General features: G+C 44.2%; 1 protein-coding gene across 1 annotated transcript in view; it reads left to right on the top strand.

Moving 5' to 3' along the window:
• The window catches only part of LOC103177369 (inactive ubiquitin carboxyl-terminal hydrolase 53), a 42,183-nt gene that overhangs the window by 25,551 nt on the left and 3,672 nt on the right, over window positions 1–12,960 (top strand). The window contains exons 14-16 of the mRNA XM_007891496.2: window positions 6,000–6,075; window positions 10,538–11,478; window positions 12,569–12,655. Of these exons, the coding sequence (XP_007889687.1) occupies window positions 6,000–6,075; window positions 10,538–11,478; window positions 12,569–12,630 (1,079 nt within the window). The 3' untranslated portion in view covers window positions 12,631–12,655. The remainder of the gene's footprint in view (window positions 1–5,999; window positions 6,076–10,537; window positions 11,479–12,568; window positions 12,656–12,960) is intronic.

The raw sequence follows: 12,960 nt of genomic DNA on the forward strand, positions 1-12,960 counted from the left end.
CCCCAAACTGGAGGCCTAACTTTCTACCACAAGTAATTTGGCAGTGACCTGATTACCCAGAGTCACCCATTTTTAAGCAGGGGAGCTATGTGCATTGCAGTGAATATAACGTCACTGACTAGTGATCATGGCCCTGATTATAAGGCAGATTGGGATTTTATATACCCCTCAATCAATAAAGGGGTTCTACCAGAGTTGTTGCTCAAACCTAATTGTTGGTAGTGTAAAACCCTATTTCTTCAATTGGAAATTAGTGAGCCTGAGATGTTCACTAATAGTGTGTGTTTTGAGGAAGAAAGAGAAAAGCTGACATTGTGTGGTACAGTAATGCTTCCTGGTGGAAGAAGCTTTTGGTTAGTCCTGTAACTGTATTCAAGACAAACTTCCTCTTTCTTCCACTATGTATACAAGCATTTGCATGTATGCACAGTTGAAGAGGAAGTTTAATGAATTGTGATTTGTATTAGTAATTGGAATTCCATAACAACTTCAAAGTTGATATTCTGGATCATGATAATTTTTAAACAGATACCCAGACATGTTTTTCTAATACTTCCTGAAATCCGATATCCAAATGAATCGTAACCCAGAAACAATCTGATTTATTTTTCTTACTTACCCAATTTATTTTGATGTACTGACAAACAAATCTTCTCAGCCAGGTCCTTTGATGTCATTTTCTTTAAAGGAAACTTTTATTTAAAAATATCTTGGGTCAACAGTTTCACACTCGACCAGTTAATTGCAACATGTCCATGTCAGTGGAAACCCAATTATCTTTCTTCATGGCACAAAGCAGATTAACACCCACTTGTAAACTGTACGTTGTACATACTATTCAACAAGCTCCTGTCATATTCCTTCCTGACATCTGTCTTTTTTGGGGGGTTATCTGAGCACCAGGCCAATCGTTACTGTAAAAATCACTTGCTGCTTTTAGCCATGCATGGTTCTGTTGTCAGTTATTTCTCTCTTCTGCTATTTATAAAGAAGGTGGAATTAATTCTATGTGCAGTCCTTGAGACTGCTTGCAGCTTGACAGCCTGATGAGATTTTTTTGTAAGGCTCTGCTGCCTCCAAATGTTAACTTTATGCTACTGCTTTGTAATTGAATATATATTTCAATGTGACAATAGTTTTTATAAATCATATTTACTCAAGGACCAGTCTTAATGCATTGCGCTAAGACCATATAAATTATTTATTGTCGGTTAGGACCTATTTTAAATTAAAATAGCTTACTTATGACTGGAACCATAATGTTTAGCTAATCTGTGTTTGCGTTCACTGTATTTTTCTTAGAATGTGTAAGTGTAAAATATTGGTGCCTTGGGAAGTTAATTTTTAAGTATGGAACTGTTGTGAATATGGCTGTACACCAAGTAGTGGAACTTTACACTTTTTTTAAAAAAATTCTCAGAATTAAAGGTGCTTGAAGTGAAAATTTCACAAGAATAAAAAGTTGCACTTAACTTTGCTTTGTCAAGACCTGCAAGTAGGCTTTCTGTTGTATAGCGTTAGGCACTTAAACTGTTTTTTTTGTGTTGCCATGTACACTGTTCAGACATGAAATCTGATATGGCGTCATGAGAAGAGTATTTTCATTCCACAAGGAGTGAAGTATAATTAGCTCCGTCCAAGAACACAAGCTGGCAATTTGGTCAAGATCAACATGCTGTGCTGTTACTGTCAGTGTAGTGGTAAAGCTAGTAAGTAGCTAGTTAAGTGGCTCAGCGACCAGCTCCCAAGCACTAAAGAATAGCCCACTTCCACGTCAATCATAGCTGCTAACAATATCACTTATGTGTTGATAATGTGCAGGGGCAGACCACCCAGAATGTAACCTACCCATGCGAACAAGTTAATTGTGTATGACAAGGCCGTACGCAATATGAAAAAAGTAATAGTGATCTAATGACCTGGAAGACAGCCATTTGGGAGCATGGGAAACTGGCTGGCATTTTGGATGTGTAATTTGTGATGTCACTACGTGGAAGAGCTGACCAGTGGGTTTTTAAGGACATGCCCCTGACCTCCCAATCAGTGCTTTATAAAAGGGTTCATGTTTTACTGTATTGAGAATTCCTGCATGACCAAGTGGAAGTTAGATAACTATTAATTTGATTATGTAGCGTTAGCAACATTTGGAAACCACCAATACATTTTCAACCTTCATAATTCATTTCGAGTAACTTTAGATGCTTAGTTACCAAAATTGTAAACCAGCCATTTAAAATCATTAGACTTATTGATGGGTTGGCGTGTTTGGATAGTGAGGTAACTGAGCTATACAGGCTTCGCTGGCAATGTCTCATGTTTGGTTCTGGATTTTGCTGAGTTAGTTGATCTCAGCCTGGTTGGCAATAAGAATCCCTGGTTAGGGAGAGAAATATTATTCTGGAGTTCCCTCCCCTGATTCCTTTCCAGCAATTGCTGGATGTGGACATCTTAAAAAGGCCAGGTTGAGACACCCCCATTGAATAGCTTATTGACATTCATAATCAACTTCACACCTGAATAATGGACACCAGGGAGCAACTTCATTCAGCCATGAATGGAAAAGGAAATCTCAACACCAGAAGGAGAAAATTGGTGGAGGAAATAAATTAAATGCAGATTAATTACTAAACTTTATTTTCTTGTTTGACCAAATAAACCAGATGTCAATTTTAGAACCAAAAGATTAATGAATGTTATTCAAAATATGGTTTCAGCAAAACTAAATGGCTGTTGATGAATATATAATACAGCCACATTATTACATCCTTCTTTATAGAGCAGGCTGGTTGTAATGCAGTTGCAGTGTGGACCCCATTCATTATCCGGTGCCTCTGGCCTTCTTGATTCCCATGCGCCAGCTGGCTCTTTTTAAAGCAGCTTTTCCACTTGCATGTCTGAAAGAAGTTACCATCTACTATTCTTTCTTTTTAAATGGAATTTTTGGAGGGAAATAAATTATTTAGATTGAAAATAAATCTTACTTTCCCCATGGTAGTTACCATTCTTTCAATTGTATTGAACTTTGCTGGGACAAAAAGTAAAACCACTACTACTGATAGCAAATGGTAGATGTTACGTGACAAAGTACCATAATTATGTCTAGTAAGCCATAAGCCATGAACTTGTGAATGTTCAGTGACCATAACTTTGTTAACTTTTCAACTAGTGATTGAATAGAATTGGTGTCCTAAATATTATTTGAATAAAGAAAATTGTGTGTTTTTGGTGTTTAATTATGTCATTAATTACTCTTCTCTTCACAAGCTGCAGATCATCCAAAACTCTGCAGCTCGTGTACTCTCATGCACCAGGCTCCGAGACCCCATCACTCCCACCCTCGCCCGACTCCACTGGCTCCCCATCCCCCAAAGGATCGAGTTCAAGATCCTCATCCTCACTTTCAAGGCCATCCATGGCCTTGCCCCCTCCTACCTCTCTGACCTGCTGACTCCCTACCAACCTGCCCACTCCCTCCGTTCAATGGGCTCTGGTCTGCTCCATGTCTCCCGCCTGACCCGCACTACCATCGGTGGCCGGGCTTTCAGCCTCTCTGCCCCCACTCTCTGGAACTCCATCCCATGGTCCCTTCGCCTCGCTTCCTCCCTTGCCTCCTTCAAGGCCGGTCTCAAGACCCTTCTTGAGTGTCTTTGTCTTTGGTCTCCCTCCCACCACTCTGCCTTCCCTCACCCCTACACCACCCCTCCCCCATGCTTGAGCCCCGACACCTGACTGTTCAGTGCTTTGGGATGTCCTCCTGATGTGAAAGGTGCTCTATAAATGTAATTTTGTTGTTGTTGTCAGTTTGACTCACTTGTTAGCATTCTCACCTCTGGGTCAAAAGGTTGTGGGTTCAAGCCCCACATCAGGACTTTGACGTTGTAGTCTTGGCAAGTGCTGAAGGTGTGCTGCATTGTCTTTGGATAAAATGTTAGAGAAGCCCTGTTTGAATGTTCAGGTAGAAGTTGAGATTCTATGATCCTATTTGAAAAAAATTCTCTTGGTGTCCTGCCCAACAATCCTCCAGATAAAATTAGGTTTTCACATCTTGGCTGTTTGTGGTACATTACTGGCAAATTGACACAACAGTATACCACAAACTCCCTTTTTTGGGGAAGTGTAGATATACTTATTGCATAGAAAAAATATACCAGCTTAATTCTGTTTTGTACTTCCTCCATTTTGTTATGACTTTTAGCACACTTATTTCATCATGGTTTCCTCCTCAACCTAGAAGGGTAGCATAGTCTGGGCACTAAACCTAATAGCTGGCTGGAGGAACACTGGAACAATACTTTTCCAGCTCTATTGATCAGAAAGTGAGAATTTCCAGTTGGAGTTGTTACTAAGATGTTGTTATGATGATGGTCTATATGAACCCCTGAAAAAGCAATTGGCAGATCGCTTCTCTGCGTGTAATAATCCCTCAAGAAAAAAACAATAATAATTTGGTCACTCAATCCACAACTGTTTGTGGGACGCTCTGTGCACAATTGACTGCTGTGTTTTGCCCACAGATATTCAGTCAATTCACTTTACTGTTGTTGTTTACTAGTGTTTACTTTGTTGTTGTTGTTTACAGTATATTCCGTGACACGCTTTGAGATGTCTAGAAGACATGAAAAGCACTATATCAAATGCTATTATTATTGCACCCATTTACATATTGCCAAAGATACACACACACTTACATAAATTACATTTTACGCAAGTGTGTGTGTATTGTGGAACTAGAGGAAATGTTCTGCTTGGAGTGCAAGTGCACCTCAAAAATCTGACTCATTACTGATGCCTCATCAAACCCGAGCCAACCACCATTTCTGGCCATCACAACAGATTTGACAGCCAGAAATTGCACACAAATGCAAATTTTACAAGTTTGCTATATTAAGTACTGATGATGAAAAATTATCTTTATAAAAATAATTTATATTTCACATTTTAATTCCTGAAATGATGAATGCATCTGGGGACTATAGGAACCCATACAAGTACAGGACAAATGCTATTTGTTTTTTCTTGAGTGCTGAAGTAGATGGCGGCCACTTTTGTATTAAAAATGTAATTCACTGCTGATAGTGTTAAGGAATTGTAACAACACCTGTTTCGGCAATTGAAAATAAAGATTGCTGAAAATAAGGAGATGCTATTTACTGGGAACCTGACTAGATTAACATCCTACACCAACTTCAGCAATAAGCTATCTAAAGTGCTCAACATTTAAAATTTAACACAAGCACATATGAGAATGGTTTATCAGATGAATGCACATAACTGCATCAGTAAGCTGTGCTATCCATGAAAAAGTAGAGGAACATTCCATCCATTGGATGCTGACGTGAAAGGTGCTATATAAATGTAATTTGTTGTTGTTGCTATTACAATTCAGTTTTCAACTTTATTAATGAAGCAAACTACAGTGCAGGAAGAAAATCATGTCATTACTGTTCTCTTCTACTCTGGATCTCAAAGGACATTTTGTTTCAGAACATTGCAGTGTGATCAGTCATATTATTTCTCACCAGTCATGCCATTTAAGCAGCTATTAAATCTATTTTTGAATATGACATTGGGTACTCATCATTCAATGAATTTTCATACCAGTGGCTTTGTGCAACATATGTTGCTAAATGTGTTCTCATCTACAGCACAGAGGTACATGAGACCAAAGGAGGCAGTATATCCTGCTTTGATTATGCACAGAATAATTCATGTTAGAGATTGAATACAAGGTAATCATCCACTTACAAATTTGAAATGACAACTAACACCAATGGGGCAATTATATCTGACTCACAAGATTAAATTGTTGCTTTCAATAAGCATTTTAGAAAGATACTGAGATGTTATTTCACCTCCTCTGGTACTTCAACAAATGATCTATAGGCATGTCAGATTCAAATCTCTACATGAAATGATTCATCACTTCAATAGAAGATTAAAGCATTTTAGAGTTGCAGTTATTCAAACTAACAGAATATTTTCTGTTTATTTTTCATTAGGTGCATGGCAAGTCAAGAGTGGTTTGGAAAATTCTAAGTCGTGGGACCAGAGTGTTCAGAGACCTAACTTTCAGAGGTAATGCCTATGGTGAGGGTAAATCCTTTATAGGAGCAAGAAAAAAGCTTGAATAAAATTGTGCTCTTAAAAATTGTTACTAGCAAGAATTTGTTTTTCAATTGGTGTGTAAATTAGCTTTAATTAAAACCCAGTACAGTGGAGAGCTGATGATCCACGCTAATTAGGATTCTAGATGTGTTGAATGGTTGAGTTGAAAGTTGAATAGTTTACTGAGTAATAATGAGATTTAAGGTTCAGGTTCTTTTAATAAAGGGACCTGTTTTCTACCAGAAATCTTGTTTATTTTGATCTCTAAACTGAGATTACTTTTCAATTTTCCTTTAACAAATTATTAGAACTACATGGTGCAAAAAATACTTTTATTCCAAGATATCACATTATCTCCAGATTGATGCAGCTTTAAATGATTGGTGCGATAAACTAGTTACAGTAACTGCATTTTACTAATAGATTATCGTTAAACTACTGGCTTTGCACATCTTTTTTACTTCACAAAATAGTGTCAAAAATCCTATGAGCGGAAATTTTTATCCAATTCAACAACAACAACAACAAGATTCCATTTATAGAGCGCCTTTCACGTCAGGAGGACGTCCCAAGGCGCTGCACAGTTGGGTCATGACCCGAGCAGGGGGGAAATGGTCAGGGTGAGGGGAGGGAAGGGAGGGAGAGAGGAGGGGGGAAATGGTCAGGGTGAGGGGAGGGAAGGGAGGGAGCGAGGAGGAGGAAGAGAGTCGAGAGGGGAGCTGAAGGCACGGTCAAAGAGAAAGGTTTTGAGACCGGCCTTGAAGGAGGAAAGGGAGGAAGCAAGGCGAAGGCACTGGGGGATGGAGTTCCAGAGCCTCGGGGCTGAGAGGCTGAAGGCCCGACCACCGATAGTAGGGCGGTTGGGGCGGGGGACGTGGAGCAGACCGGAGCCAGAGGAACGGAGGGTACGGGCAGGTAGGTAGGGGGATAGTAGGTTGGAGAGGTAGGAGGGAGCAAGGCCGTGAATGGCCTTGTAGGTGAGGATGAGGATCTTGAAATCAATCCTCTGGGGGATGGGGAGCCAGTGGAGGCGAGCGAGGGTGGGAGTGATGTGGTCCCGAAGCCTGGTGCGGGACAGTACACGAGCTGCAGAGTTCTGAATGACCTGCAGCTTGTGGAGGGAGGTGGCGGGAAGGCCGGCGAGGAGAGAGTTCCCATAGTCCAGCCTTGAGGTGACAAAGGCGTGAACCAGGGTTTCAGCAGCGTGAGGGGTGAGGTAGTGCCGTAGTATGGCGATGTTCCGGAGGTGATGGAAGGCGGTGCCAGTTGTGGTGCGGATGTGAGGGAGAAAGGACAGCTCAGGGTCGAACAAAACGCCGAGGTTCCTGACTGGCTTTGAGAGGTGGAGAGTGCAGCCTTGGATGCTGATGGTGTCAGCGCCTGAGGTGCGGAGGCGCTGACGTGAGCCAATCAGGAGGGCCTCGGTTTTTCGCACGTTGAGCTGAAGAAAGTTGTCTCTCGTCCAGGACTCGATGTCGGACAGGCAGGCTGTCAGGACATCGGTGGTCGTGGAGTTGAGAGTAGAGGAGGAAAGGTAGAGTTGGGTGTCATCCGCATACATGTGGAAGTTAACCCCATGTTTGCGGATGATGTCACCGAGGGGGAGCATATAGAGGGTGAAGAGGAGGGGACCGAGGACAGAGCCCTGAGGGACACCACATGAGACAGTACGGGGGGTGGAGGAGAAGCCATTCGTTGAGACGAAGTGAAGACGGTGGGAAAGGTAAGAGCTAAACCATTCAAGGACAGTGCCTTGAAGGTTGAGGTGGGAGGACAAGCGGTGGAGTAGGATAGCGTGGTCGACCGTATCGAATGCTGCCGATAGGTCGAGGAGGACGAGGAGACAGAGGGAGCCCTGGTCACAGATAGTCAGGATATCATTGGTGACCTTGACCAGGGCAGTTTCTGTGCTATGAGCAGCACGGAAACCTGACTGAAGGGGTTCAAAAAGAGAATGGGTGGAGAGGAAAGAGCGCAGTTGGGAGGCGACAACTCTTTCCAAGACCTTGGAGAGAAAGGGGAGGTTGGAGATGGGCCGGTAGCTTGATAGCTGCGACGCATCAAGGGAGGGTTTTTTCAGGGTGGGCGTGATGATGGCAGTTTTTAATGGAATGGGGACAGAGCCAGAGGAGAGGGACAGGTTTATGATGTCAGTGATGTGTGGGGCAAGAAAATGGAGCTGGGAGATAAGGAGTGGAGTGGGGATGGGGTCAAGGGAGCAGGTGGTTGGTTTTAGGGATAGGATGAGTTCAGTGACAGAGGGTGGGGAAACGGGTACGAAGGTGTGTAGGGGAGGATGGGTAGGAGTCGGAGTGTGGGAGGGAAGGGGTGGGTGGTGGGTGGAAGTTGGAGGGGAAGTGACCGCGGAGCGGATTCCCTTGATCTTGGATTCAAGGAAATCCAGCATCTCCTCGCAGTGAAGGTTGGAGGAGATGACCTGCGCGGGGTGGCGGGGGGACGGAGGAGTCGGGATGTGGTGGAAAACAGTAGCCTGGGGTTGTTCTTCGCCTCCAGGATTATCCTGGAGTAGAAGGACGACTTGGCCGAGGCTAGAGTGGAGCGGTAAATTTTGAGGAGGTCCAGCCAGATTTGTCGGTGGACCGTTAAGCCGGATTTGACAAAGGTGCGCTCAGCAGCCCGCACCTGGCATTTCAGTGAGCGGAGGTGGGTGGTGTACCAGGGGGAGGAGCGGGAGTAGGAGACAGTGCGGGAAGTGATGGGGGCAAGAGTATCGAGTGTGGAGGAGAGGATATTGTGGAGGAGGGAGAGAGGAGAAGAGGGGTCGGTGAGGGTTGAAGGCCAGAGGGAGAGGAGTTCAGAGGACTCCAAGGCATCGGTTAGGGATTGTGGGGGTAACTTCTTCCAAGGGCGGTAGAAGATGGTGGTGGGTCTGGTGGAGGTGGGGAGGGGGGTGGAGGTGGTGAAGGAGATGAAGTAGTGGTCGGAGATGGCCTTGTCGGTAATAGTGACATCCGAGACACTGAGGCCCCGGGTGATCACCAAATCGAGTGGGTGGCCGTGACTGTGAGTGGGGGAGTTTATGTGTAGGGAGAGGTTGAGTGAGGAGAGCAGGGAAGAGAAGTCTGTGGAGATGGAGCAGGAGGGGGTGAAGTGTAGGTTAAAGTCGCCCAGGATGATGAGGCGATCAGAGGAGAGGCAAAGAGATGTGAGGAGTGTTGAAATGTCAGAGATGAAGGTGGGAGAGGTTTTAGGGGGCCGGTAGAGGAGGAGGATTTTAAGGGAGAGGAATGAGGGGTGGGAGAGGGTGAGGTGCTCGAAGGAGGGGAAAGAGCCAGAGGAGTAGGGGGATAGGGCAAGTGGTGTCCTTGAGATAAGGGCAACACCACCGCCACGGCGGTTGGGGCGGGGGATGTGGTGGGAGGTGTAGCCGGGTGGCGTGGCCTCCGTGAGGGGGAAGGTGTCGCCTGGGGTGAGCCACGTTTCTGTCAAGGCCATGATATCAACGTTCTCATCAAGGATGAGATCGTTGATGACCAGGGCCTTGTTGCAGAGGGAGCGGACATTTTGCAGTCCGATGTGGAGGGAGCGGTTGACAGAAGGGTGTGTGGGAGGGGAGGGGGGTCCAGGTTGTGAGGCAGGGGTGGGGGAGATGGGGATGAGGGAGGAGAGGTTGACTCCCCGGGTCTGTGTCCGGGGTGGCTGGCGAGAGTGGTGGGGAATGGGGCAGTCGGTGTGGCTGCTGCTGGACAGCCAACGCCGAGTGCCGCGGTGAGCCCGGCGGAGGATTCCCAGACTGGAACAGAGGGAGGTTGTGGGAGGGTCAAGTGGGGATAGAAGACGAGAGGGACGGAGAGAGAGGAGGAGAGAGCGGGAGAGATGGAGAGGGGGGAGGGTTTGGGGGGAGAGAGGAGGGGGGTGGGAGGGAGGGGGTGAGGGGGCTCGGGTCAAAGCGGCAGCCATAGGGACCGGGAGCGAGCGGTCAGGTGGATGGCATTATCCCGCAGATTGGGGCATCGAACCCAACAGGACCATAGTGGGCTCTGATGTGAGCCCTGGGGGGGGGGGGGGGGCGCAGAGGGTTTTTTTTTTTTTTTTTTTTTTTGTGCGCGCGCACTCACCTGAAAACTAATCTATGACGTCGCAGTTCCCCGCTCCGCCCCCACACCTCCCTCCACTGCCTAGCTGCACTCGCTCCGGCGTCGAGTTTAAGTACCTGGGTCAGTAGGCCCAGGCTCCTCCCCGCGCTCTCCTGCTGCCGCTCCCCGACTGGCTGCACTCGCTCCGGCGTCGAGTTTAAGTACCTGGGTCAGTAGGCCCAGGCTCCTCCCCGCGCTCTCCTGCCGCCGCTCCCCGACTGAAGACCGATTGAAGAATATTGTGGAAGTGTAATACTTAATTGATCAGAATATGAACAGCTACTAAATTAGAACAAGCTGTGTAAAATCAATCTTATTTTAATGCTTGTTTTTAGATCACAGATTGGTGCAGAGAAGTTTGATAAAAGTCAACCATTGGAAAAAATTGGAAAAGGTGCACTTTCCCCTCAACCCAAGCGTGTGGTTTATGACTCGGCAGGGATGAGGGTACAGAATAGGCAATACAAGGATGATGAAAGCTCACCGCAACATCAGCTAAAGCAAACTTATACAGACCCAGCTATTCTAAGCTCCTCTGCAGATACCAGCATTAGGGATAGATTTGTGCCACCAGAACCTCATAAAACTTCAATTGGAGATGTTGAAAAACTTTCACTTGGTCCTTATCAACAAACTTCCAGCGTTCAAGCAAAATCAAGTTCTGCAGTTCCTTTGTTTCCTCCCCATTATCAGGATATGGAAATCGATGCACTAGAATCACAGCAGGGATCTTCAGCCCATTTGAATCCAGGTTATCATTCACCTGAAAATCCCCAAATTAGACAACACCCTCCCTCTGGAGGAGCACAGTCACACCACGTTTATGAAAACCGAGAGAACTTCCAGGAACCTGTTCATGAAGTAAGATCATCGCCACCACCTCTGCCTCCAAAGATGTATGCTCGGAGAGGCCAAACCAATTTGAAGAATAACTTATTAAATACAAGACCACTACCTGAGCCAAGGGAAGAAATGGCAAATGCTAAAAAAATATTAGGTCAAAGGCGTGATGACAATTTTGATCCCGTGTTTTCACATGATAGACAAACGAAAGCTGCGTCTGACAATTATCTAAAGCTTGAAACTGATGCTGCTTCATCAAGGCTATTTAGTGCCTGCACACCGGGACTACCTAATGATGTTGCCCCAACTACTTATTTTTCTGTGGATAGTTGCATGACTGACACGTATAGAGTCAAGTACCACGAGAGACCTAAACTTTATTTTGCCGATATGAAAGCTAATGAATTCCCGCCGGGGGGGCATTCCTTTCAAGGTGAGTTGGATTTGAAAAAATATGAACCTGCTACTTATACTGTTGTGTGGCTTCCAGAACAATGCAATGGCACCAATGTGGTATCGGATTATTTTTATTTGGGTCATATGACATGGGTATGTTCCCATCACTTTCCTCTGAGCATTTTAGTTTAAATTTAAAACTGAAAATAGCAATGCGAAATAAATTCTGCTCCTACTAAATTCACCACTTTTGATGATAATAATAATAATCCTTGCATTTATATAGCGCTTTTCATGTCTTCTAGATGTCTCAAAGCGCTTCACAGAATATGCTGTAAAGTGAATTGTCTGTATATTTTGTGGGCAAAACGCGGCAGCCAATTGCACACAGCGGTGTCCCACAAACGGTTATGGATTGAAGTGACCAAATTATTTTTTTGTTGAGGGATTATTATCAGGCATGTGAAGTAAGGAAACTTGCCCATAGTTTTGCCCTTTGATGACCAGGAATTGAAAATTCAGGGAGGAATCATTGCTAGGCTGCTATTAGGTGCTTCTTAATGTTACTGGAAATGGGCTTTGCATGGTTTTCTTGCTAATTTTGCAAGCAATGTCACATTTTAACACCACCATTTCAACAATTTTATTTTTAAATTGTGTTGTGTGATCCAGGTTAACTGTTGAAATATTCTGTCTTTACGGTATCTCTTGTGTAAATTGTTGTGCAATTAATTACAAAAGAAAGTTGGTGGCTATTTGAAACAGATTTTCATTTTACCTCTTTATTAAGTCAGAATCGGAGAAATTTTCAGCACAAAAGGAGACCACTCTTGTCAGTGCCCCGAAATTCCCCCTAATATTCCAAAGTCTTTGTAATGTTGCTGTAACTGAATCCAATACGGCATTAGGATACTAATTTTGAATTTGAAAGTTAGGAGTAAGAAGGGAAATCTGGTGGAATATTTACACAAAGTACTTCTGGAGTGATTTATTTGAAGGCAGATGAAGTAGATGGTATAAAAGTCTGTGTGACTTTGACTAAGTGATTAGCAGCTGTGATGTATTGCCTTATTGATGCTATTGATCATTTCACATTTTTTTTTAACTCTGAGCTGTTTTTCGTACAGGTTCAGTTGTAAATCCATCTCAAACGATGTACAGTCCTAGAAAAGGAACACCCCACTTGTAGCTAGGACTGCAAAAACATGAAACAGGTATTTACCAACAATTGAAGCATAATTGCATAAATTTGGGTAACTACTATGGAAGATGGTAAACATGATGTACATGTTTCAATTCATGACTACCATTCCTTTCAGTTACAGGAGAAGAGTTTTAAACACCTTCCTTGAACAAGTGGCCCAGTGATTTGTGGGGATAGGGTAGAGGCAAATTGTTCACTTTTAGACGTGAAAACTGTCTGAGATTGACCTTTTTGGGTCTGTGTTCAGAAGCTTTCTTGTCCAACTACTTCTGTGATATCCTGCAGTTCAACTCCCCCATTCACACTTTTTGCTCT

Source organism: Callorhinchus milii, unplaced genomic scaffold, assembly GCF_018977255.1.
Source record: "Callorhinchus milii isolate IMCB2004 unplaced genomic scaffold, IMCB_Cmil_1.0 Scaffold1, whole genome shotgun sequence".
Taxonomy (NCBI): Eukaryota; Metazoa; Chordata; class Chondrichthyes; order Chimaeriformes; family Callorhinchidae; genus Callorhinchus; species Callorhinchus milii.